The sequence below is a fragment of the Lontra canadensis genome, unplaced genomic scaffold (assembly GCF_010015895.1).
Source record: "Lontra canadensis isolate GAN:19392208 unplaced genomic scaffold, GSC_riverotter_1.0 scaffold15, whole genome shotgun sequence".
Lineage (NCBI taxonomy): Eukaryota > Metazoa > Chordata > Mammalia > Carnivora > Mustelidae > Lontra > Lontra canadensis.
In genome coordinates, this window is record NW_022631009.1 from 19,324,297 (window position 1) to 19,351,818 (window position 27,522).

Consider the following 27,522-nt stretch of genomic DNA (forward strand, 5'->3'; position numbering starts at 1 on the left):
CACTTCATAGATTACATGTCATAGCAGATGCAAATGGCTTTAGTAATTAAAACATAGTAAACATCTCTGACTTACAAAAGAAGTAAGTAGGACTACAGATAGGTATTAATGGAATCAAAAGCATATAAAAACGTATTTGTTTTAGAGTAATTTACTATGTTTATTCAATTACAAGGGACTATTTGGAAGACATGACACTTGTCCACATGCTCTCAAGTTCTGGATACTATGTTTGAAGTGTATTCAGTACCTGCTTACTCAACATATTTTGTTTTAGCAGGTATTAATTGCATACCAACTGTATGCCACACACTGTTTTAGGTCCTGGAGATATATCTATGAAGACAGTTCAAGTTCCTGTCTCAGGGATCTTACCTTCCAATGGTAGAGAGATAAAATGCAAATCAACAAAATAATTATAGATTATAGTAAGGGCCACGATGAAAGTAATGTGGGGGAGGGAGTGAAGGAGTACTATAGATAGCTCACTGGGAAAAGACATCAAGAAAACAATGACATTTAATCTGAGGTTGGAGAATGAAGTAGAGAGCCACAAGAGCCCAGAAAAGAGCATGTTAGACTGAGAGAAGAGTGAGAGCAAAGGCCCTGAGGCAGGAAAGGACTGGCCCTGTTAAGAGGCCAGTGATTAAGAAGTCTGGCATCAGATCACACAGAGCCTGGCAGGCCTTGGTGTGGAGTTTGGATTTTATTCTATATGCAATGGAAAGTCACTAAAGAAGCTTATGAATGATTAACATTGTAATCATACTATCTAAAAAATATCCTGGTCCGTGTTTTTCATAATATAACCTCTTGGGTCCCTTCACAAAATTTACCATGATTTGGCTCGAAGTATAGGTTTAAAAAGAAAAGGACTAGGCATTTTAAAATTTGGGATTCCTCTACATGGTTGGGGTGCACCCACTAGGGGCTGCCATAGGTTCTACCTGCTGTTATCCTCATCTGTCTTGTGAAAAAGATTCTTCACATTCCAAATGCAAGTTGTCTGATTGTTTGTCAAGATAGCAGACAGGCCACCTTCTAGGATTCTCTAAAATAGATTGTTAAGACCATGTCATAAGGATAAAGGAGGCTGTTGATATACTGATACAGAGGGACCCCTAAAATATGTTAAGAGGAAAAAGGCTTGTATACAACAAAAGCATGTTATCATTATTCTTGTATGTATAGGGTATCTCTGAGATACATAAGAAACTGACATTAGTCTTACCAATGGGGAAGAGACCCCAGTAGCTGGAGGATAGAATGGGAGAGAATTCTTGCTGTATACCTTTTTATATTTTTTAATGGTTTAACCAACATTTATGAATGCATCATTACTTATTCAAAAAAATTAAAATCCTACTTTTTTGCCATATAGATGCTTATCTTAAAGAAAATGGGCAGTGTTCCAGAACTGGTGAGAAAGAATTTGCCTTGTTGGGTACACATAAAGTTATTCTATATAACTACAAGGAGATTTAAAATCTAGATCTAAAATCTAGTCATCACAAGCCACAGGTCTATTTAACTTTAAACTTAAATTAATTTAAACAAAATCACATTTCAAAGTCAATACCTTGGTTACACTAGCCACATTTCAAGTGCTCAGTAGCCATTAGTTGTGTGGGACTAATGGCCATATGGACAGCACAGACATAGAACATTTCTACATTCATGGAAAGTTCTATCAGATGGGCTGCTGTAGACTTATGCAAGAGGCCACCAGGGTTATGAACTAGCTCTTCAAACTTAGCTAATCAAGACAAAGAGACTCAGTAGTACAATAACACCAATATATTCCAATGCTAATTTTCCCAAGATGACTCAGTAGAATAGCACTTAGAGGTGTAATCAAAACTCCCTGCATTAGGTTTCTAAGGCAGACTGGTATATAATTTTGTCACAGAAAAATCAGTCTGCCCTAGGAAAGCACGGGCAGTTACTGTGTAAGAGTCAAGAATTATTTTTCTAAATGTAAACTGAGATTAAATAAAACTAACATAGTTGATATTTACTGAATTTGATATTCCGCATTGATTGAGCGAATGAGTCAACAGCGCTAGCACGATAAGAGTGAGTAATGAGATTCAATTATTTTCAACTTCTTTAGTACAATTTATCAACTTTTGTCATCTTTGCTATCATTATGAACTCAGCTTTTCACAAATAAACACATTTTAACTAACCCTAGTCATCATTTTCCTTTTGATATTCAAATTGACAGAATTTAGCCAGTGAGTGCCCCCGTGTTCTTCCTTGCAACACCATTGTTTTTTAAAGCATTCTCGCTTTCTGGCCTAATAAAATATTCCAAGACTTACCTGTATCTTCCCAGACCCAGACATGAATCAGCCATTTTTCCAAGTTATACTATGTTTCCTTTGAGTGGAAAATAGTATTAAATCCAGGAATGTAGGCCTCAGGAGTGTTTATCATCAGGCTGAGTGGTGGAGTAATATTATTCCTTGGCCATTTCATTGAACACAGCTAGAAAAGATATATTTATTATATGGTATTAGTTTATATTGATATTTCCAACTTCATTCTCACATTACAATATGACTATTTCAATTTCTTAAAATCTTTCATCCAAATTATATCCCTTTTTTACAATTCAATGAAACATTCAATTATCGCTCTAAATAAAGATGTTGGATTCTTGACAAAGTTAGCATAATCACTCATTTCTCTTATCTGATGTTAAAAGGATCCAATAGTAATGTGAATATTAATATTAACAGTGAAACTACTACATAACTTTCCATTTTTTTCTTGCTTTTCTCTTAGAATACTTCTCACAAAAGCTATCCAGACCAATTATTTTGCCACTGAATAGAACTTCCTTTTGCTTGCTTGGGTAATACTTAGGAGTGTACAGTTTGGTCCTCGTGTCTTTGCCCATGAACAGGCAGGCAACTCACTCTTCTGAGTTCTCAGAGATAGTGCTTTCCAGCTTCTTACTTTTTCCTCTTGGGAAGCTAGGATTTTTGTTTTGAAATGCAAGTTGCTTAGCTTAGCAATAGTTAAATGCAGATAGGCTCTCTTCATGTTATCTTTTAAAAATAGGTTTTTGTATGGAAAGAAATGGACAGTGTTCCAAAATTATTAGTGAAAAGGAAATGGTATCATCTGGCTAACCTAAAGTAATTCTAACTGATTAAAATCCAGACTTACAACTATAGGGTTTCCAAGTCAGAGACACACTGGACAGGTACCCACACTCAATATTCTGTAGCTATGATCATTCAGAGTATACTTATGAAGACATAAGGAGTTATCTATCAGTTAGCCAAAGTATATTTTCTTGCTGAACCTACAAATGAGCCCAAAAGAAGATTTCTAGAGGGAAGTTGTTTATACCTTGTTGGTATCCTTGAAGAAAAAGCAAACCAGTGAACCATTGTTACAGGAGCTGCCTAATGATGAACAATACAAACCTGGAATGGAATTTATTTAATCTGACAGGTAGGTGACTTATGACTCAGAGGAGAGCTGCCACAGTGCTCTATCAGGGCCTAACCCAGAAGAAGTGGCACCATCACGAGTACATTGCTCATAGGCCTGGACATAGGGTTTAGCTGCAGGCTCTGAGTCTCCCTTTGCCCTCCCTTTGACCTGTGTGTTGAGTTTTTGGGCTTGCTAAATGGTGGCTATTATTAAATTAGGGAAACTCAGCCTGATTGCTCTTCTCACCTCTAGTCCCAAGCACCCAAAGCTGAGTTTAATGCACTTGCTTTGTGTACCTACAGTACCTTGTGCTCACCCTACCAGTATATCATGAATTGTGTTGCATTGTCATGGTTGGTCATCATGTCTGTCGCCCCATTAGACTATCTACATCCTTTATGTAATATTTTACAATTATAGAAGTCTCCAGAAAGTATAAGTCTTCAGTTGGGGGTTGCTATAATCTCTCACTATTCATATAAAGCCAGGGCTTTTAATAGTAGACTTAAAACCCTCATGAAACCAGCCAACTCTAATTTATCTAATATAATGAGATATAAATTATTCTATGTATATCCTAGATAACAGTACCCTGAAATTATTTATAAATCTCTAGGAAAGTTCAAATGGTCAAGTTTTCCAGAGAACCTTGCAATTCATTCACTGAGATTAAAAGTACATCCATACACAGCGGTGAAGTCAATGGTGTTAACGTTGTTACATATTCTTAAAGGTAGAGATTTCTCTTGCCCCGTTCTATACCTGCAGCGTTTCAAGGTTCTTAACATACCACTCAGTAAATATATACTGAATGGGTAAAGTACATACATGGAAATATATACATACCTTTGTAATCACCAACACAAATACCTCTCCTTTAGTCACCTACCAGAGAACCTCAGTTTGGCAGTGACTTCAGATCTACCTATTTCAAAAAGTCCACTGATATTTGAGATACGTTGGCTAAAAGCTACCCAACGACCCTCAAGAAGTTTGGCAAGTTTAGTGCCAAATTTAGCTCTCAACAGACATAATCTTGTCAGATGGTAATTAGTCATTGTGAAGAGTCGACAAAAGAAAAACATCCACATAAAAATTGTTCCTGCAGTTTTTGTAAAATCACTAAGACAGTTGCCTGATTTTCTAGGAAGTTAAACTCCAGGAAGCCAGAGAGTTTACTGGTTTTGATGACCTTAAACAACACATGCTATAGGCCTAAATGAATACTTGACTTGTAGTGAATGAATGAATGAATGAATTCTACAATCTGATGTCTTTTATATAAAGAGTTATACAGTAAATTCTTTCTAGGATTGACTATAGGAATAAAGTTTGTCTTCCTGAATAAACTGGTGTGCTTTTTTTCATTAGACCATAAGAGCATGTTTTCTTCCACCTCACTTCCAGGAAGATTTAAGTAGGACCCTTCCAAGAATATCCTTGGTCTGTCCTTCTTTCAAATTTAACATCTTTACTCCCCCACCCAGGTTGCCTTCTGATAAACCACAGGGCCACAAGATTGGATCCTGTGCTCCTTTTTCATCTAAGCCCCAGTCTCTATTTCCTCATACTTGCTCCCCTCTCTCATGCTCTCACTTGCCTTTACCCACCTCTGTCTGCCATGTTTCAGCCATTGGATTTTGTCATATCCTCAGCACCTTTTGTCATCCCGCCTCATGGCATTCCTGATGTTATTTCCTCCACTGGCAATGCTCCTTCCTGTCATTATTCCAAGTACTGGCCCCTTGAATTCCTAGATCAGAGATCTCGCCGTTTGAACTTGCACTGCCTGTGTTTGAATCAAAGTTGTTCTTTAAGCCTTAGTTTCTTCATTGACAGTACTGTTGCCTTCTCATACCTCAAAGGGTGATTGTGAAGAGGCATGTAAGTACTCAATGTATATTAGTGCTTAGTATTAACATAATTTCTTTATTTTCCTAAAATGCATTTTTCTCATGCTTTATACCTGAATTTACATACTTAGGTTATTTGTGCCTTAGGAACCAAGGTCCATTTCAAAATTCTCACATTGACCCTCCCCACAAAATCCACAACCTGGATAGGTAATAGATAGGTTTTTTGGCTGCTCATCTAATAGTTAGCATGGTCTCGATGTAGCCATTGTACTTTTCTGCTCTGCGCTAGTTTTAGGACAGTGACAGTTGTATTTGTATTTTTTGTATGTCTGTCTACGTATGTCCGTCTCTGTTTAAGAGTTACATTTATAGAGACAAGAGTTGCTCCGTAAATGGTAGCACTGAACATTCTGTAATTTAGACTCACAAGTAACACTTTCTGCAGGTGTCACCCAAATCCTATTAGGTGGGTAGTGGTATTGCTGTTGTGGTAGCGTCCCTGCTGTTAGAACTGGCTTAACACAGAGGCTATGCCTTGGAAGGGCACTTTGTAAGGAGACCTAAATATCCTGAGATTTCTCTGAGTTTCTTCTTCTTTCCTACAACAAAGCCATTAATTGCCTTTTTCTCCCAATATTATGTTGGTGTTTCTGAGCCTGTGTTTATGACCCGAAGTGGGTCTATGTCAGAATCTACCGACCTGGCAGCATTTCCTCACAATGAACGTCATGTACATCATCTGACACACAACGTCAAAACCAATACACAATGTCAGAACCAATTTCAAACTCTTTTATAGATCTTTTTCTGTATTTTTGATTGGCATCAGGGAAACAGGTAATGCCTGCGGAAGAAAACATAAAATCATAATAATTTACAAATCTGAGTAGGTGTTATGCCCCTCACCAACCCAGCAAAGCAAGGAAGCACATAGCTAATCCTCTTAAACATTATAGAATGTGTAAGTCAGTCATATGGTATAATGTCCTCAGCTTTGGAGGTCCAGAAAGTTCTTTGGGTCTTATCATGGATGTTGGTTAATATTTTTCTCTTTCAAGGATCTACAGAAACTTTATCCCTGCAGTTGGGAAAGGGCTGCTGTACATCCTTATTATTCATTTCAACTATATCTCTCAGTAATACCTAAAGACCTTATAAGGCCAGTCAACTTTAATTGGTTATATGTTACATGGAATACTATAAATTATTCTGGATATATTCTGAATATATCTTGGACATAGCTGAAAATTACTTATGAATTTCTGGTGAAGTTCAAGTGAACCAGTTCTCTGGAGTACTTTACATTTTATTTTATTTTTATAGGTTAATTGAATGATGTTGATGTCATTAGACATTCTCAGGCATCCACAGTGAGATGCTGCACATATAAAGACATTATTCTGTCCTACAGCTTGCAATCTAAAATTAGATATACACAGGCAAGCCAGATAAACATAGCACATTTTTTTAAGACCAAAAAGAAATGATGGGAGAGAAAAATGAGAGTAGTGAATCAAAGAGTCAAAGGGAATTGACAAATATGCTATCTTCTGCCCTTCACTCGCAGCCATAATTTCCTCTATCAGAAGCGATCATACTGTTAAAAGTCAGTCATACCGTATAATGTCCTCAGCTTTGGAGGTCCAGAAAGTTCTTTCATCTAGTAATCATTGTTTGTCCCCGCTTGCCTGACTCTGGGTACTAAAAGTCTACTGCCTTAAGCTCAGCCCTGGACACGAGTACCCAGCCAGTATGTTAGGATATATTGCCTCTGGTAGCCTATGGAGTTTGAAAGTGGCTCACTGCAGGAGGCCAAATGATCTGGACTTGAACACAGCCCTAGGTGTCCATGCCATGTGAACTTCAGGGTGAGATCTCCCTATTAACCTCCATCCTACGTGCTCCGTCCACAAACCTGGCTGGCCTTTTCCCTGAATTTAGGATATAACCGCCCCCCTCCCAAACCCAAAAAGTCACCTCCAATGTGCCTGGCTTCCTGCTCCCTGATAGGAATATAGATTAATAGAACATAGGCTCTCTTTTGGAACTTACAACTTACTTTGGAGTGTACAACTTATTTGGGGAGATAGCTCATAGAAAGGCTCTTTTTAATAGAACTTGTAGTGTTCTATTACTATTAGAACATGTAATAGATCAATGTAGTGGCAGAGGGGTGGTCAGGCGAAAGTCTAGAGGAAGAGTATCCAACCCAATCTGGTGGTCAGGGAAGGGTAATGATGAGATGAGAGATGGCTGAGAGCCGGGAGAATCTCTGAGAACCAGGAGAGTTGTAGCCCAGGAGCCAAGAGAGTGTGTTTACAAAAAGAGAGGGAGGAAAATAAGGTCAGATTCTGCAGATGTCAAGCAAAATGGGACTTGAAGAGAGTCCGCTGGTTTGTCAAATAGAGGAGAAATCATCGGCAGGTCAGTTTAAGTAGAGGTAGAGGTGGGAGAAATATCACAGCGGATTAAACAATTGAGAGACAAGAAGTAGAAATATGAAGCTTGGCTGTGAAAAGAGTGAATTAGAGAGGAATAGGTCATTAAGGGAAAGTTTATTTTGATTTTTGATCTGAAAAACAGGTTTCTAATCTGAAAGAAAGGAGCTTCACAGAAGTCCTGACTGACCAGCTTCCTTCTCACAGTATTTATTAAGCCACAAAGCATTGATATATTTTTCCAGTGACTAGAATACTTCTGCCTACCATCTAAGGGTATCCATTTCCTATGTCAGAGTGCCCTGGAGGCTCAGCTGTTAATTGGACTTATCAATTAGGAAGTTGCTTGTTCAAAATAGCTTTGTAACAAAGGAAAGTCTTTTGAGAGTTCTTTAATCCAGGCTCTAGTGAAACCAGAGAGTGAGCCCTTCCTAATGACTAAGGTACTCAAACCTAACGTCGACAAACTCCACTCATGTCAAACTATTGTTCTCTGACAAAATTTTCTAGACCCCAAGCAGACCATTTTTCTCATCTTTGTTATTTACAATCATGTTTTAGTGAGTTCTACCAAACAGTACCCTCATCTTCCTCCACCAGAAATATATGTAAGGCCCTGGATAATCTTGGTAACTATGTTTGGTTTTGGATAGTTTTAATTCTTACTGTAATTTCCAAGTTATTGGAGGTGATCTCCCTTCACTCTCCTTTACTGAGTATACCTCTTCTTTACCCGTTTGTTTTCTCATATTACCTGTTTTAGTAACTGAATAAAAATGCTAAAATGAAATCGTTTTCTTTCAAAGTACAATAATGGAATTTCCACCCTCCTATTTTTTTAAGAAAATATGGAATCTAATAGAAAATTGTCACAGCCAGATAAAATGCTAGGATTGGATGTTGATTGTATTGATTTTGATGCTGATATTTATGATTGTCAGAGAGCTCCTCCTAAGCCTCTTGAGGACAGGAATTTGTCTTTGTCGTTTGTCTTCCTTACTCATAGTACTCTCCACTTGGTAGACATTCAGTAAATATATTGATGGATTGATTTTTAACCACAAAGTTCTAACAGATGGAATGGTGATTTATCATTTAGTAATAGATGTGTCTTCCTAATGCACAAAGTTTTGCCCTTTTCCCTAATAAATCACACGAGACAGTATGTTCTTCAAAAATATTATCTTTTTTCTACCAAGATGGGGGCAAAATAGCACTTATGTGGGATTCCGGTGGTTTAAATTTTAATTAAATGACAATAAAGCACCCAGTCCACAGCTGGCAATGTATCTGACACGCATTTAAGTTTATTGAATTAAAGAATGAATTGGGCAATCATTTAGCTTGAGACTGTTCCCTTAACAGTAAAATAAAGTTATTACTAGGTGCTCCACCACCCACACAAGATTGCGGTAGGGAACAAATGATAGGATGTTTATGCAAGCGCTTTAAAAACTGTAAAATACATTACTACTTTAAAGTGGGAATTTGTATGCTGACTTGGTATCATTCCTATAAACTGGTATTTTCTAATGGCCATCAATTTATTAAATTTAGCATTTCTGCTGAAGTCCACAACTAAAGTATAAAATTGTTTTAAACATTTGTAATACTGCATTGAAACTATTCCTAATTTTGCCTGCTTGCAGGTCCGTGGTGCTATGTACAACTGTGAAACTCATACTTTAAGGAAAACGAATTTCTTTGAGTCCCGTTTTCTACCTCAGAGAAATCTCAAGTAGAAATAGCACGAATCAAAGATTCCATCCTAACAGCTTAAGTTAATAGTGATCACGATACTTTAAAAACGGAAGCGTACAAAGACCCCGAAACAACCTTCCCAATTAAAGCCACTTTGACTAACGACAGGGTCCGGTGGAGACCGAGAAGAGTGCAGGTCTCGGAAACCTTGGGAGAGAAGCCCAAGGATTCCTCCCCTCCCCCTTCTACTGGAAGCACCGCGGGGCGGCGACCGGGGTCCAGCGCCGGGACGGTTGGGGGTCCCCGAGCCAGCAGCCAGGACCCGCGGCCAGTTGGGGTGAGCGAGCGCCGCGGCCGTTGGGGACTCCAGCTCCCAGCAGGCACCGCTTCTGCGGCCGACGCGCGTGGCGGCGCTGCCCGCTGGGAGTCGTAGTGCGGTCCGGGTAGGAGAAAAAGGAGCCAACCCGGCTCCTTTCACGCACATTTCGGAAACTGGGCCTGGAAGGAACCACGCCAGCCCACCCGTACCCAGGGTCCCTAAGGGACAGGGGCGAGTGGAGCAGGGCAGGCCGTGGCGGGAAGAGGCCCGGACGGCCGTGCACGTGGGGGGTGGTTAGAGTCGAGGAACCCGGAAGCCCCGCGCACCGCCCACCGCCGCGGTGACGGGTTAACGCTTCTCCAGGGTGGAGGTGGGGGCGGGGTGTGTGGAAGTAGAGGCCGTCCCACCCGACTCCTCTCAGACCCACTAGCGAGCCAGCCCTCCCCGCCCCCCTCCACAAGCTCTACGCAGCGCAGACCCGGCCCCCCGGCCGCGGCGCGTGCGCAGGAGCCCCGCCCCTCCGCCCCAGCCCCACCCCCACCCCCGCTGCAGCCACCGCCGCCACCTCTCCCTTCCTCTCTGCTCTTTCCTCCTCCTGCTTTCTCTTCCCTCCTCCCCCTCGCCTCTTTTTCTCCTCCTCCTCCGGCGCTGACGCTCGCGTAGGGCCCTGGCGTCAGACGCGCGGGGGCGGGGCGAGTGCGGCGGGGGGTATAAGTAGAGGGTGCAGGAGGCGGTGCTTCCCCTTCTCCCCGGCGGTTAGTGCTGAGAGTGCGGAGTGTGTGCTCCGGGCTCGGAACACACATTTATTATTAAAAAAATCCAAAAAAAATCTAAAAAAATCTTTTAAAAAACCCAAAAAAAATTTACAAAAAATCCGCGTCTCCCCCGCCGGAGACTTTTATTTTTTTTTCTTCCTCTTTTATAAAATAACCCGGTGAAGCAGCCGAGACCGACCCGCCCGCCCGCCCGCGGCCCCGCAGCAGCTCCAAGAAGGAACCAAGAGACCGAGGCCTTCCCGCTGCCCGGACCCGACACCGCCACCGCCACCCTTGCTTCCCAGCCGGCAGCCAGCAGCCAGCAGCCAGCGGCAGCCGATCGACCCCGTTCTGCGGCCGTTGAGTAGTTTTCGATTCCGGTTGATTTTTGTCCCTCTGCGCTTGCCCCCGCTCCCCTCCCCCCGGCTCCGGCCCCCGGCCCCAGCACTCGCTCTCCTCCTCTCACGGAAAGGTCGCGGCCTGTGGCCCTGCGGGCAGCCGTGCCGAGATGAACCCCAGCGCCCCCAGCTACCCCATGGCCTCGCTCTACGTGGGGGACCTACACCCCGACGTGACCGAGGCGATGCTCTACGAGAAGTTCAGCCCGGCCGGGCCCATCCTCTCCATCCGGGTCTGCAGGGACATGATCACCCGCCGCTCCTTGGGCTACGCGTATGTGAACTTCCAGCAACCGGCGGACGGTGAGAGCCGGGCCCGGCGGGCTGGCGGGCGGGCGGCCATGAGGCGCAGGCGGCGGCGGGCGGGCTAGGCCGGCGGGCCCGGGGGAGGGGACGGGCGGGCATGTCACCCCCTGAGGGCCGGCGGGGAGAGGCTTGGGCGCCGGGACCCCTGCTCCCCGTGCCCGCGGGGACCCGCGCTGCCGGCAGCCGCACGCCTGGCCACTTCCTCCTTTGCGACCATTTTCTCGGCCTCAGCCGCTCTCAAACTTTAGGGTGATGACGCGCGGGGAGGGTTGGTGAGATTGGGTTCTTCCACCGCGCTCCCGCCAGTAGCCGCGGGCTTCTGGGGCGTCGGGAGCCGAGCCCCCTTATCTGGTAATAGGTGGAGGCGCTCCCACCACCCCGGGCTCCTGCCGGCGCCCCAGGACGCGGAGGAAGTGCGATTCGGTGCTCGAAAAATACCACGTGTTGAACCCTGTAACCTCACAGGCCCGAGGCCTGTCTCTGCTATTGGCCCAATCGCCTGGGGGAGCCACAGGGCCTTAGGATAAAGTTAATTTGGTGATGTGGTGGTCCTCAGGTTTCTGATTCCATTCTTAATAACTTGTCAGTAACCGATGGCTCTAGAAATGTAGATTACCGCTGAGACGCGCATTTGGGGTTTTCCCCGAGTTCAGGCATTTCTCACTAATACTAACAGCAGGTTGGTGGGAACAGAGGGTGTGGAGGATGACCCTTTGGAAATACACTGTTTTCTCAGGCATTGTAGGTTATTTGAGTTTTTTTATCCAAATTAGATTCGTAATACTGGTAATACAGAATGTTTTTTCCCTTCTGAAATAGTTCTGTGCTTTCGAGAGGTTTTCCTCCCCCTCCCCCCAAAAAAATGTAATCAAATTTTGGCTGTAAACTTCGAGTGTAGTGTGGACTGGACCATTATACTTATTGGCCTTCAGTAGTAAAGGTTTCTTTATTTTTTAAAGTGGTCCGAATATCCGTATGTCATGGGTAATTGAACAAAATAACAGTACTAATTCACGGAGGAAAAAACGTGGCTAAAACTTATCTTTTTATTTTGAAGTTAAACAGTTCACAAAATAAAATTTGGCAAACAGATTAAGATATGTGGCATGATGAGTTCCCAGGATTTTCTTTATATTTGGATCAGTTAATTTCCAGAAGTCAGATTCACTCAATTTTACGGCCCAGTTTTGCTTTTATCCCCTCAAGCAGCTCGAATACATGTCAGCTAATATGGAATATAAGGAATTTACTTTTAAATTTTTAATTAAATTAACTCAATAGGACTGGAAGTTATTTAATGTTAGCTTTTTGCTAGGTGAAGTTACTGTCACGAATTGGGTAGACATACTACTATTGAGTGACACAGCCAGAAGTTGTAAAACTGCACTGCAGGTTTCCTCCCCTTTTGCTCTGTAAGCAGTGGCTCCAAATGTCAGTCCTTAACAATTTTTCCAAACTCTGTACAAGATTTACCGCTGAATGAATAGATTAGGGAAGATAACTTTGGGGCAGGTAATCACAATCTAAAGTTAACAGAGAAAAACTTGAACAAATCCTAAAGACTATAAAATGTAACTTTTGGAAGTGGCTGTTATTCTTTCCAAGCTTAACAATTTTAAAACAAACCCAATTTTTAAAATACCTTGTGATTTGAAAAGTTGAACTTCAGGTTACCATGGTTACCGTACACTGTTTGTATTCTCAGTCTATACCAGTGGGCCGGTACTGTAACTGCTCAAAAGAAGATAGATAGCATTTGTTCATCTTACATTTGTTTGGTTTCTATATGTACAACTTAGCGTTTTTCTAAATATTTTTTCAGTGGTTTTCTCTTGTCCTATTTACTGCAACATCGATGGGCTGGTAGGATAGCTTCTGAAAGTGACCAGTTTCCAATTTAACAGGAAGAGGTGACTCATTCAAAAGACGCTCAAGCAAAGTCAGCTAAAAAACTAGGGGAGCTGAGTAGGTGTGGTCAGTTGATAATAAGCTGACAGCTGATTGTCACTATCTTCTAGAAACTGGAGCTTTCATTTATAAAAAGAAGTGGCCGGAAAATTTGTCCTCTCAATAAATTTACAGTTACATTGGATGGAATTTGTGGAAATTGGTGTTTGAGAACTTCAAATGGACTATGTTTTTTCCCTCTTGAGGACTAACGTTTTTTACTTAAGAATATCTTTCTCCATGAAAAGTCTCAGTTTATTTAATAAATGCTTCATGGTAGAGATGCACTTAATTCAGTGTTTCATAGACTCTGAAATCAGGGTTGATTCTGAAATTTTTCTAGAACTATGCAGAAATAATAGATTAAATGATCAGTTATTAAGTAAATCAATGACTGAAGATAAAATTGGTTTTATATGTCAAGAAAGCTTTAATGAGTGAATTGTGAATCTTACAGACCTGGCATTAAAAATTTTGTATTCATTATACAGCTAAGTATGCCAACCTCACATTAGTTTTTGAGGGCCTAATTCAAATCTTAATCTGAACGGATATAACTTTTTTTTTTTTTTTAACATAATAATACGAAGTTTGTGCCATGAGTCCCTGAAGTTTGTGCCATGAGTCCCCATCACCCAGCTCCCCAAATCCAGGGACTTTATTATTATTTTTTTAATGGACTAATTTTTGTATAATATTGGCTGTGGTAAGCAAAGAAAAGGCTGATTTTGACAAGAAATAAGGGAAGAAGTTAAAATGTTTGAAAAAACTAAAAGCTTTTAAGTCTGGGTAATTTACAGTTATCTAGTATCTTTTATATTGCTCATTAAGCAGATTGTATGTGAAGGGATATCTTGGTCTTATGTTGAACCAAAAGGGGATTTTAAATATATGGTAGTTAAAGGAAAAAATGTTTCAGAAATACACTGGTGATATGTCATCTGTTAAGATGGGAAATTGGGGTTTCTGATAATTGTCTTCTTTTTTAGCATTATACAATTTAAATCTAGACTAGTGTGAGGTGTAAGGCCTAGCAATCTTGACATTTAGATAGGGAGAGAGGGACTATGCCCAACTACTTTCCCCATAATAATTTATATAATTCTTAGTGGTCTAGAAATGTTTTGAAGTAATACTCTGAACATGTCTTTTCACAGCGGAGCGTGCTTTGGACACCATGAATTTTGATGTTATAAAGGGCAAGCCAGTACGCATCATGTGGTCTCAGCGTGATCCATCACTTCGCAAAAGTGGAGTGGGCAACATATTCATTAAAAATTTGGACAAATCCATTGATAATAAAGCACTGTATGATACATTTTCTGCTTTTGGTAACATCCTTTCATGTAAGGTAAGCAAAAATATGACAGGTAAACATAGTGTTTTACCTTCTTGTAGTTTATTCCTTAAAAGAGTAATCATGCTATCTGTTAATGGGTAGCTTTATTTCCCAAATACCCAGGCTAGGAGGCTGACAAGTTCTTTCTGAACGCTGGAAAAAATGGTAAATCAATAGCAAGTAATGAAAAATTGGTATCTGTTTTTCCCTAGGTGGTTTGTGATGAAAATGGCTCCAAAGGTTATGGATTTGTACATTTTGAGACACAGGAAGCAGCTGAAAGAGCTATTGAAAAAATGAATGGGATGCTACTAAATGATCGCAAAGTGTAAGTATAAATAGTTAATCATATTTCAGATCTGTTTTTAATAGTCCAAATCATTTCATTTTACAAGTTAATACATTTGTGCTCTTAAAGAGATTCAACTGGAGTGAAAATAATGAACCACATCTTGGTATATTTTATCATTGTGTTTTTTCCTTGTTTGTTGTGACAAATGAATAACAGTGAATTAATGTAATTAATTGGTCAACATTCAAGTCAGAAAGCAAAAGAAGATAGGTATACTGAGATACAAAGCTTTCTCAAAAGTGCATAGTTGAAAAACTAGGAATTCAGACAGAAACTTAATTCCTAAGGTAGTCATTGACCTGTTTTACATATGAGGAAACTGAGTTTAAAATAATTTGCCTGTATTTACCTGCTGGTTCAACAGATAAGCTGGGATACAAACCCAGTTGTCTAAATTCAGAGTCTAAGTTGGCTCTTTACTTGGCCATACTACTACAGTTTGTTGATGGGAGTAGTTGTTCTTTTACCTTTTCACCTTTCTTCACCCACTTAAAGGTAAAGTAGAATTAAACCAGCAATCTTCATAATTAATCTTTTCTGAGATAAACTTGTTTTTAAAAGTTGCAGACTTTTTATATAATGGCACTGATAAAACCTCTGAGACTATTCTGCTGCAGGTTATAAAACTGCAGATTTTATGAGCCCAAAGAAGGAACATCTCTAGTTTTTTATTGTTCGTGCCAGTGGTTTTTGTTTAATTATCTGAGCAAATTCAGCCATAAGGTCATCTTATAAATGAGCTGAGTTCATGTTGCTGTGTAAACTGCAGTGACGACTTACAAATTGGGCTTAGTTCTAACAACTCCACTGCATCACTCTTAAGGTGTGGTTCCTATAAATCACTTCATGAAGTGCTGTGGTCATTCTGTACATGAAGAGATTGTTAGGTACATGGTGTTACGTCTTTGAATTTTGTGTCACTACATGATTAAGGAAAGACTGTAACGTATAAAGAACCCATATGTCTAAGAAACCAGCAGTTCCTCAATGCAAACAATGTTTACAAAGGCTAGTTGTTAGAATCCTTATTTTTTTGAAATAGCACATTTTTAAATGAGAGAAATATTTAGCATCATTAGTATTAGAAGATGAAACTATCTTAACAGTTTGCCTATCAACATGCTTGGAGGCAGGGGAAGAATGTCCAGTAATGGTGGGGGTCTAGATTAAATAAAGACTTAATTTATTGCTGTTTTGAGTATAAAATGGTGTAACCCTTTTGGAAAAGTCTGTATATATAAACTTAAGGTCATTTATATGCCTTTTGAACTACCATGATTTCTGCAACTCTATCATAAGAACATATAACAGAAAGGCTCATTAAGCTCCAGCATTATTAACAAAAAGCATGAAGTTGTGATATCCACAGTGGAAAATTATGTTCCTGTTGAGAATGTTCCTAAGGCTAATAGCTTGGAGAAGCACCACAGTGTGGGTGGGGTGGGGAAGGTTAAGGAAAAGACCTAGGGAAAATCTGTCACGATTTGGGTGGTATCATGGAAGATGGGTTTTTACTTTATTTTATAATAGTCTTAAATGACACGTACTACTATTATATTAGGGGAAAACTAAATTTTTAAAACATTTAGTTGATAATGCTGCAAAGAAAATTTGCCAAGCTGTTATGTGTTAGAGTACAGAATTCAGAAGTTTAAATTTCCATTTTAGGAGAGCACAAACAATGTGCAAGGACCACTTTGAAATAGCAACGATAAAAGTCTTTTCTTTGGCATGGTTCTTGTGTTACTCCCACTCATTTATATTGATAGGCATGATCTCTTTAACCCTGGGTTAGCTAGAAGGAAGGGAGGGAAGTGTGTATGAAGAAAAATGCTTCCTTTTTTCTTATAGTTAAGAAGTTTGTTCTTATTTTATGCTTCCATTTTTTTCACTTAAGGCACTTGTTTTTAGTGTGCTCTTTATTCAAGATTCTGAAATTAACAGTAACAATTACAAAATCAACCATCAGCCTTAATTAATCTGAACTTAATAAAATAGAACCTAATTTTATAGTCCTTACATATTTTATTAGATTTGTTGGACGATTTAAGTCTCGTAAAGAACGAGAAGCAGAACTCGGAGCTAGGGCAAAAGAGTTCACCAATGTTTACATCAAGAATTTTGGAGAAGATATGGATGATGAGCGCCTTAAGGATCTCTTTGGCAAGTTTGGTAATGTGTCTGAATTAAATTTTTACACTCAAAGTTCTGAGTAATTGCTCAGCATTAGTTTTGGCTAATACTTTATTCTAAAGTGAATGAAATGAAACTTAATATGGTACTTAAAAATAATTGTCGTTATCTGGATTAAACTACTGATAGTCCATTATACTACAAAGTAGTATATAAATAAAGGTTAATAGTGTTGTATTAGCACAGTAAGGTGTGACTGCCTAATTGGAACAGATTTTAAAAGGTTATGCTACAGTAAGAAATTGTGCTGGATTTCTGCCCGTACAGATCCCATCTCATCAGAGGCATGCACATGATAACAGCCAACTTAGGGTGGAATGCAGTCTTTAGTTATGGGACAGGAAAGCTGGCCAGCTTTAGGATATTTGGCCAGTCCTACTAAAAGCCTCATGTTTGAGCAATTTGAAACAATGACATTCAAAGACAAAGCCAGAGATCCTGATTCCCGTGATATCTCCTTGGGATGGCCTTCTGAATCCATGGGATCTTAATTTGTTCCTTGAATTTCAAATTAACTTGATTAAATTTTAAATCTGTAAAGTGTAACCAGCCTCACTTTAGATAGTTGTAACTGATCAGAAGATGAACTGTAAATTAAACGCTTTTGCAGGTGATTTGCTTGTCCCTTTTCATTTGTTGATCTAATAAGTTCAGCAGGTGGCTTTTTTTTTTTTTTGAGCACCTCAAATGATACAGAATTAGGAAATCTAATACTTTGTTATTGCTGAACTAGTAGGCCACATTGAACCCTCTACTCCTTTGAGCAAAAAACTTGTCCTTTTGACAAAGATTGTGTCTTGCATCTTACTCCAAATTCTCTTTAGTGACTGGTTTTGTATATTTCATCGCCTTTTTTAATTAGAAGCTGTTGCTGAAGTTGAATATTGTTTACCAATTACCCCAAATGAATAATGTTATGTGAGGTGACCAATATGTAAATTTGTCAAATATTTTCTTGGCTGTTTGTCTCATAAAGATTGGAAGTACAGCTTAGGACCAGAGGTACATTCAAAAGAAACAATCTACCTGTGCCAATACATCTTCCATATTTTCTATAATCAAATGTGATTTTTAATCTTTTCTGGCCCCATCTGCCTGAGATAATGCCCACCTCAGTTAAGTGTCTTTTTCACTTGGGGAGAACTGGGGCCACATGTCTCCAAATATGTGCTACTTCCTCAGAGTGATACTGTGTCTTTCCGCGGGTCAAACCCTGTATTCCCTCCACTCTCAGTTGAAAATCAAGTGGGCCAAGGGTTAAGAAAATCTTATTTCTTAATTCTGACGTCAAGAAATAAAATTGTTGGCCAATAAAAGGCAAATCTGGTTTGAACTAAGAATAAAATCTCATCTTTAACAATTGTCTAAAACATATACCTCCTTAAATGAAGGGAGGGCTGTTTTAGTGAATAGAGTATTTAGCTTCTTAGTAGAAATACAAGGTCTTTGAAGAGACTGTTTTTTAATTTTTATTTTTTTCATGACTTTGTGTTGAAATTTGAAATGTATAAATGTGTGGAATATGTTTGAATCATTTAAAAAATTTTTTTAGGACCTGCCTTAAGTGTGAAAGTAATGACTGATGAAAGTGGAAAATCCAAAGGTTTTGGATTTGTAAGCTTCGAAAGGCATGAAGATGCACAGAAAGTAAGACTCAAATATACTAACTAAAGATAGTATGGATTTCCTGTGTTTTATAATAAGAAGGGAGATCATAGAAGGTTTCCTTGCTCTCATACTGAAATGTACATGCATTACATTGGCTATTTTACATGTATTGTTTTTGAATTACTTGAATTTTTTGTATTAGTTTTGAGGGTATAAACTGGGAACCTATAGTCCCAAAACATTGAAGCCCAGTTACTGCGATGGGTCCCCTTTAGCATGCGTAACCTGAAAATTTTTCTTGATTGTTAAAGCAGTGAACTTCTCTATTGCAAGTTAGTAATTAAAATTTCTGTGATTTCTGTAAGGCTGTGGATGAGATGAATGGAAAGGAGCTCAATGGAAAACAAATTTACGTTGGTCGAGCTCAGAAAAAAGTGGAACGGCAGACGGAACTTAAGCGCAAATTTGAACAGATGAAGCAAGATAGGATCACCAGATACCAGGTTCATTTTTAATTGACAAGCAAAATAAGACAGGGATGAGGAAACCTATTTTACATTCATTTCAGTTACTGCCAGGTAACTGGGGGGTTTGTGAGGGGGAAAGGAGAAGAAACATGGGATAAAATACTAGGAAGTGTGCTTGAGTTCCACTGTGGTTTTCTTTTTCCTTTTTCGATAGTTTGTTTTTTTGTTTTTTAGGGTGTTAACCTTTATGTGAAAAATCTCGATGATGGTATTGATGACGAACGTCTCCGGAAAGAGTTTTCGCCTTTTGGTACAATCACTAGTGCAAAGGTAAACTTACATACTTTAAGATTTGGGGACAATCCATGCACGTTGATAATATATATGTAAGTTTCACATTTATACGCCTGAGTGTTTTTCTTATTTTATAAATGAAGAGTCACATAGGGGTTTTTGTTGTTACTGTTTTCCAAAAAGTCAGTCCTTTTTTTCTTCTTTTCTGGAAATCAGGTTTTTGCTTCATCGCTTCACAGACATTCAAATTTGAAATAGTTGTAGTAGCCTTGATGGTTTATTTTTGTAGAGAACAAGTTCTGAATTCTTTCTGAGGTTGCATTCGTTGACCATAGCAATTGACCCTCACATAATATGCCTTGTGCTATTCTATTCTGTTTAGTTATTTTTCTGGTTAAAGTGGCAACTTATTAGGGAACTATAATTGTTATCAGGCAAAATTTATATTCACTTACACAATTCATTCTGGGGAGTCAAACTTTTAAGTCCCCTAGCAAAGATAGATTTTCTTCCACTCAAAATCAGAAATGAAGAATTTCTATTCTAAATTCTGGGAATTTGATTTAATTAAGAACCTCTGTTCCAGGTGTTTTTTCTGATGTCCATGGTCCAAGAATTCCTCTGTATGTAAAGTTTTGTGCATATGTATTTTGGGATATGGGAGGAGTGTCTAAAACTTTAGTCAGATTCTCAAGAGTTCAAGAAACATTAAAATTCAGTGCTCTGGAATGACCTCGTGGCTGATCTTCCTAACTCATCTTTTCCTGTTAACTTTGTTGATCAAAGGAACTTCTATGATAGGAAATGTTAGGGCCCTACTAGATGAATACAAATAAAAATGAAGAGGTGGAGTCGTCTTGCATTTAGCCTGTGCTTTTGAGTACTTGGAGTGTGCTAGAATCCACTTCTGGGTATCTTTACCCTTTGTATGTTCCCTGAAAGTTGCTGAAGTTGAATATTATGCATGTTTTTAAAGTACTTTGTCGATCATAATATCACTCGGTGGCAGAGATGTGAAAATTTGGCAAGTTTATTCTGGAGGAGGAGCTCATGTGTTAATGCTTGCTAAAAAAAAAAAAAAGCAGAAAGGTAAAAAGTGAAAAGTGATTTCCTTCCTCCATCCCATTTGGGTGTCCCTTCCAGATAATCTTCATGTTTGTCTAAATAGTTTTTGTAGATGTATAAACAATAATTTAGAAGACCAGGATGGTACTATACAGATTCTAGGACTTGCAGTTTCACTTAACAGGTCTGGATAGATATTTGCATATTCATTTCAGGGGTTTTTTTTCCCCCCTAAGAGCTGAATATTCATTATATAGATATACCATAACTTACTTTACTGTACTTACATTGATAACCATTTGGGTTGCTTTATGTGTTTCCACTGTTAAACCCACCATTGTAATAAACATGTATCTTTGCAAAAATGTATTTCTAAAGTTCCAGAATTAAAATACCTGGTTAGTGGGTATATTTTAAATGGATACAACCAACTTGTCTCAAAAGGTTAGACACATTCCTACTAGTCTTGTCCATTTAGTAGAAGTTGATATTACATCTTTTCCATTAGTGACATGCCTTTCATATGTTGACAGTTTTTCCTGTTTGCGTATTTTTATATTGTATTGGTTGTCTTTTTATTGATTAGAGAGAATTTTATGTCAGCCCTTTGTTTTATATTGCAAATACTTTCTCCCAGTCTTTAACTTAGGACTTTGGGGGTTTTTTCATCTTTCCTCATATTTTTGCATTTTATATTCAGATTTAGAATCTTTGGCAGTTTGATTTTTCAGTGTGCTATAAATAGGAGATGTGACTTAATTCTTCTAGGTTGTCTCAATGTACCACACACATACTATATAATGCAAAGTCCATTTTTTCTTTGTTATTTTAAAATGTTAACTTTAATGCAGTAAATTCCCATAACTGCATGGGTGTGTCTCAGGGTCTTGTTCTAGGTACAGTTGACACACTCCGATGTATAGCATAATGACTTGATGTTCGTGCTGTATATTTTGTCAGAGGATAATTTAGTTTAATATCCATCACTATGCATAGTTAAAAATTTGTTTTCCTTGTGATAAGAACTTTAAAGATCTACTCTTCAGGAACTTTCAGATATGTAGTACAGTAGTCTAATCTCTATGCTGTACCTTAATTGCATTCCCAGGACTTAATTTGTAGCTGGGAATTTGTACCTTTTTAAAACCTTGATTTCCCCTACCCACTTTCCTCTGCCTTCAGCAACCATGAGGTCAGGGTGTTTTTTTGTTGTCTGGTTGGGTTTTGGTGTTTTGTTTTGATTCCACATACAAGTGAGGTCACTGGACTGTTGAATTGCTATTCTGTTTGTACCTGTGCTACACCATACCAGTGAATATAGCTGTAGAACATGCTTATGTGTATTGCAGGGCTAGTGAGGAGTTCTTTGCACCTCCTCATTGCACCTTTAGAAGATCTTTTAAGTATTTGGAAGCTTATTTATGGCCCTTTTGGTCTTGAATGTGAAATTTTTATTTTGAAATGTGGATATTCTGAAATTCAGCTGCTCCCCTTCCCCATCAAAGAATAGTAAAGCATCTTGTCAACTTGCATTGCTAAGTCAAATTTTAATTTTAGTAGGCCTTGATTTGGATCATTCAGATACTTAAACCTTAATATTCTGTTGACAGATCTAAAATCTGAGCACATTTACTGTCTTACCTCTACCTATCTACTTTCTCTTGCTTGGCTGAGATAATGCATGTGCATAGCTTGCCCTTAATATTGAGGTATTGAGGAAAAATTGTGGAAAAAATGAAAGCATTAACAGTGTTTGCTTATTTGAGTCAGTAGCTATAATTATAATGTAATACCTTCAGAGCCACAGTCTATCATTGAATTAACTTTTTTTTTTTTTTTGTCTTTTAATAGGTTATGATGGAGGGTGGTCGCAGCAAAGGGTTTGGTTTTGTATGTTTCTCCTCCCCAGAAGAAGCCACAAAAGCAGTTACAGAAATGAATGGTAGAATTGTGGCCACCAAGCCATTGTATGTAGCTTTAGCTCAGCGCAAAGAAGAGCGCCAGGCTCACCTCACTAACCAGTATATGCAGAGAATGGCAAGTGTAAGAGCTGTGCCCAATCCTGTAATCAACCCCTACCAGCCAGCACCTCCTTCAGGTTACTTCATGGCAGCTATCCCACAGGTATGTTTCAGAAGAGAATAAAAACCTTATGCAGGTTTTCAAATTTGGTCATTATTTTAGTTGTCTGTGCCCTACAATAGATCTAAGATTAAAACATTTGAATTGTGATTAAATTTGAAAAAACTGTGTAAGAGTATAAGGACTTGGCTGAATGTTTTGAGACCACAGAGCTAGCTGCATTATTGCTTTTCTTCACCTGATACATGCTTTGCTCTCTGCAGACTCAGAACCGTGCTGCATACTATCCTCCTAGCCAAATTGCTCAACTAAGACCAAGTCCTCGCTGGACTGCTCAGGGTGCCAGACCTCATCGTAAGCCTTTTGTTTTTAATTAAGGTTGTGAACTATTTGGACTAAAAATGTACTGGCTAAATTAGCTATATTTCAGCAGTATATTGTTGCTTTTCATAATTTAGGGTTATGGGTGTTCATTTTGAGGATCCTAGTATTTTTTAAGAAGAATCCTAAGATGCCTCATCCTTCTTGTCTTACTGACAGAGTAATTTCTGTGCTGGTTTGATTTTATGATATATTTGGGAATGGATCCAACTTTTAACTTCATATTTGGATAGGCAGTAATCTTAAAAAATCTTGTTCCGTGTGTGAGGATCCGAGTCCTGGACTTTTGCACCTTGCCTTGTGGTGCCCTGTGCTATATTGTAGGAGCACTTGCAGCCAGGTTTGTGTATCATGTTCAGAGAGTAATAAGTCCTTGTTCTTCTGAATGAATGTTTTACGTTTCATTCTCTGATCTGGGAATTCTGGGAAAATGGCAGGTGAGAGACTAAGCTTTAAGATACTATTTGCATTTAGTCACTTTGGTTCCTTTGTTCGAACCTCAGCCCTAACAAAGCATTGAACACTTCCAGGGAGTTTTTTCCCAGGTAATGTGTGTTCTTATGTTTTTCAATGTAGCATTCCAAAATATGCCCGGTGCTATCCGCCCAGCTGCCCCTAGACCACCATTTAGTACTATGAGACCAGCTTCTTCACAGGTTCCGCGAGTCATGTCAACACAGCGTGTTGGTAAGTCTTAAAATACTTTCTGCAAAAATTGATTTCCAGTTTGAAAAAATCATGATAAAAGTATGCAACCACATGTTTGTTTTTTAGCTAACACATCAACACAGACAATGGGTCCACGTCCCGCAGCTGCCGCTGCCGCAGCTACTCCTGCTGTCCGCACCGTTCCGCAGTATAAGTACGCTGCAGGAGTCCGCAATCCTCAGCAACATCTTAATGCACAGCCACAAGTTACCATGCAGCAGGTAGGACTTACTCTCTATAAAGACGGCAGGCCTTGGTTGCAGTTAAAGAAGCTAAAAAGACAGGAGAGCTTAAGCTATCTAGAACATTCTGCTCATCGACGTCCCATTAATTATACGTAAAAGTGTCTGTGGGAATTAGACAAAGCACACAAGGATACTTAACTGACTGAACCACCCAGGCACCCCTGCTTCTGTACTTTAAACTTAGAAAAATTCCCGTTTTTTTCTAGCCTGCTGTTCATGTACAAGGTCAGGAGCCTTTGACTGCTTCCATGTTGGCATCTGCCCCTCCTCAAGAGCAAAAGCAAATGTTGGGTAAGTGCCTTTGTCCTACCTAGTCAGTTACAGAGCAAGACTGACTACAAAATGGGGAAGATACTTAGCTGTCATTTTTTAGTGCAAAGGCAGGTCTCCGGTTCCAGGATTGGTCTGAATTGACATGTCTGTTAAACATGTTAATAGTGTTCCAGGCTTTTAATGAGATCTTTTGATGACTAGAATAATAGGGCATTATTTGCCATGGATCCCACTACAGTTTTGGAAGAGGGAATTTGAAGTAAATGAAAAAGAAACTTCAAGCACAGAATTAACACAGAATTAACGTTGCCTTGTGGTAGATCGTAATCGGTTTTTAACTATCAGAATGGTGGGTTTGGGCTTAGCATCTATATGCTATATACAAAAGTGAGGTTCTTCAATCCAGTTTTAATCACGGTGGCTGCCTTTACACTTTTGACTGAAGGAATTTGTGTATGTTTTTGATCCTAGGTGAACGGCTCTTTCCTCTAATTCAAGCCATGCACCCTACTCTTGCTGGTAAAATCACTGGCATGTTGTTGGAGATTGATAATTCAGAACTTCTTCATATGCTTGAGTCTCCAGAGTCTCTCCGTTCTAAAGTAATTTAAATTTGTCACTTACCTAACAGCCACTTACACTATGTATTCCAGGACCTTTCGTAGAAACTTGAACATCACTGAGTGCTTTATATAAGTCATGTGCAGTTCTAAGTTTTAGAACTCTCAGGTATAAGCTTACCACCACATACGGTGCTTTTATCCCCATTTTGTAATATATGTGGGGAAACAAGCAATTGAGGGTCAGAAATTGGCCCTCTGCTCACACAGCTCGTCAAGGACAGAGCTTGGTTTCACCTCCAGTCAGTTTAACTCCAGCATCAGTGCTGTCTTAGCTGTACTCCTGCTTTAGTGAAGAAAGAGATGTTTGCCATTGTTTCTCAACTTCAGGGGGAGTTATGGTGACAAGAGAGTAAGAAGTAAATGCAAGAGGGTTCATAACTGTAGAATAGTGCTGGAATGGAACCCAAAAGGATATGGCTACAGTTGAAATGGGTTTTTTTGAAAGTGGTTCTTGCCACTTGCATCTAGGGAAAGGAGTTTAGTTTGCCTTTTTTGGGCATTTACATGTTGTGAATTTGAAATTCTTCTAGTTACTCCTTTTCAGAGCCAATTTGTTCTTTTTTTAGGTTGATGAAGCTGTAGCTGTACTACAAGCCCACCAAGCTAAAGAGGCTGCCCAGAAAGCAGTGAACAGCGCCACTGGCGTTCCGGCTGTTTAACGTGAGCAGTCCTTCCTGGGGTTATTGGTTTAAGCCTGTTTTTATCAGTTCGAGCATATTTTACAAGAAATCATTTTACCATTAATCCAAATGTATTTCTTACCTTTCCAAGAGGAGTAGAAATAGAAATTAAAGGAAATTTTACCTGTTAGCCTGGTATTGACTTGAATTTTGAAATCCAAGCGCTTTTAAACGTTTTAGGTTATAATTTGTGTAATTGGGCTTGGCTGTTTGTGTACTTACTCTCCAAGGACTTTCATAGCTTCTACCTTTCCTTGGGGTGCAGTACTAACAGTTGCCCAGGGTCTGCATTCTTGCCTTTCATTACTTCCATGAAATGGGGTAATGTAGCAGCATAGCCCAGACCAGAGATTGCCAGAGCTTTTCTGTAAAGGACCAGATAGGAAATATTTTAGGATTTGTGGGCCGTGTTGTCTATGTTGTAATTACTATAGTTTTAGGATGAAAGGACTCCTAGACATTACATAAATGAATAGTTGTGTCTGTGTACCAATAAAACTTTACAGAAACAGGCCGTAGACTAAATTTGGCCATGGGCTTTAAATTTGCTACTGACAAGTGCCAGAATTGGTCATCTTGTTTTGTTGTTGGTACCTGACCATTTGCATCTATGCATTTTAAATTTGCACAGTGTTACATTTGATATATTTAATATAATATGATTGCCAGTATAGCAATAACTCGTAGTTCTATCGCTCATTATTTTTAGCAGTTAGAATTAGAAGTGCTAGCCTCTTAGCAAGTTTGATGATTACATTTTTTTCTCCCTGCATTCACAGATTGATCAGGGACCACGAAAAGAAACTCGTGCTTCACCGAAGAAAAATATCTAAACATCGAAAAACTTAAACATTATGGAAAAAAAACATTGCAAAATATAAAATAAATAAAAAAAGGAAAGGAAACTTTGAACCTTATGTACCGAGCAAATGCCAGGTCTAGCAAACATAATGCTAGTCCTAGATTACTTATTGATTTAAAAACAACAAAAAAAACACAAAAAAATAGTAAAATATAAAAACAAATTAATGTTTTATAGACCCTGGGAAAAAGAGTTTTCAGCAAAGTACAAAAATTTAAAGCATTCCTTTCTTTAATTTTGTAATTCTTTACTGTGGAATAGCTCAGAATGTCACTTCTGTTTTAAATAACAGAATTGATAACTGAGCAAGGAAACGTAATTTGGATTATAAAATTCTTGCTTTAATAAAAATTCCTTAAACAGTGCAGTGTTGTTACGCTGTTTCATTTCTCTTTGTAATTGGTTTTCCACAAATAGGTGATAAGCTGGAATTGGCAGAAGAACCTCTTCGTGATGGTGGTGAAGTGAAGTTCAAGGATATCATAGTTTTATGGAAAAAGGGGCACAAGAATTTATCCAGTTTGATTTATGAATTTAGATTTCTTGAATTCTAACTTGAATTTCTTGAATTCTTGGACCAAGTTATATCTGTATTGTTTAATATTTTTTGAAATGATGCCAGTTTGACAATAGTAAGGTTTCTTAGCTGGAAGTTAATTAGCTTAAACCCTCATTATATGGTGTGAAACAGTAACAGCAGTGAGTCCTAAAGTTAGGATTAGTTTTAAGCCTTATTCTTGAAAAGATCTTTAATTTGATAGGAAATGAAATCACAATCATCATCTAATACCTTGTCCCCTAAAATACTTGTGAAAAAGTATGTGGGGCTTCTCCATCTAGAGGACGGATTAGAAGATGCGGGCCAGGGTCCAGTCACCTAAATAAAAATCCTTCGTAGTTTGAATACACTGTTGAGAGAATGGCCTAGTTTTAATTTCTGTTCCATCCTCCACATATACTACTAGCAAAGTTAAGCTTTCTGAGTTGTACATCTGATTATCTAAGACCAGGCTAAAATAATTTCAACACAAACTCTTCAGGAGCAAATAATGAATCCAGAAAAAACCATGACTATGACAATGTTATCCTCTGCATAATGAAGCTTTAATCTCAGCTTCTCTTGAAACTCCAGGTGCACATGTTAACCCCCACATACCCAATGGCTTAACTATGTATTTTG

General features: G+C 38.9%; 1 protein-coding gene across 1 annotated transcript; it reads left to right on the forward strand.

The window, feature by feature from the left end:
- The first annotated feature begins 10,391 nt into the window (after nt 1-10,391).
- On the forward strand, nt 10,392-26,707 carry PABPC1 (poly(A) binding protein cytoplasmic 1). Its single transcript, XM_032858580.1, has 16 exons — nt 10,392-10,878; nt 10,992-11,220; nt 14,328-14,521; nt 14,722-14,837; nt 16,894-17,033; nt 18,607-18,701; nt 19,028-19,165; nt 19,364-19,459; nt 22,340-22,612; nt 22,834-22,924; nt 23,528-23,638; nt 23,726-23,880; nt 24,111-24,195; nt 24,649-24,779; nt 25,367-25,460; nt 26,260-26,707. The coding sequence occupies exons 2-15, from the start codon at nt 11,028-11,030 to the stop codon at nt 25,457-25,459; spliced, it is 1,911 nt and encodes a 636-aa protein (XP_032714471.1). The 5' UTR covers nt 10,392-10,878; nt 10,992-11,027; the 3' UTR covers nt 25,460; nt 26,260-26,707.
- The last annotated feature ends 815 nt before the right edge of the window (nt 26,708-27,522 follow it).

What these genes read in the sequence shown, in the direction of transcription:
- PABPC1 (XM_032858580.1), top strand. Translation starts at nt 11,028, where the DNA reads ATGAACCCCAGCGCCCCCAGCTACCCCATGGCCTCGCTCTACGTGGGG. An exon ending in GGCATGAAGATGCACAGAAA is followed by an intron (nt 18,702 to 19,027) that starts GTAAGACTCAAA and finishes GATTTCTGTAAG; the next exon opens with GCTGTGGATGAGATGAATGG. An exon ending in CACAAGTTACCATGCAGCAG is followed by an intron (nt 23,881 to 24,110) that starts GTAGGACTTACT and finishes GTTTTTTTCTAG; the next exon opens with CCTGCTGTTCATGTACAAGG.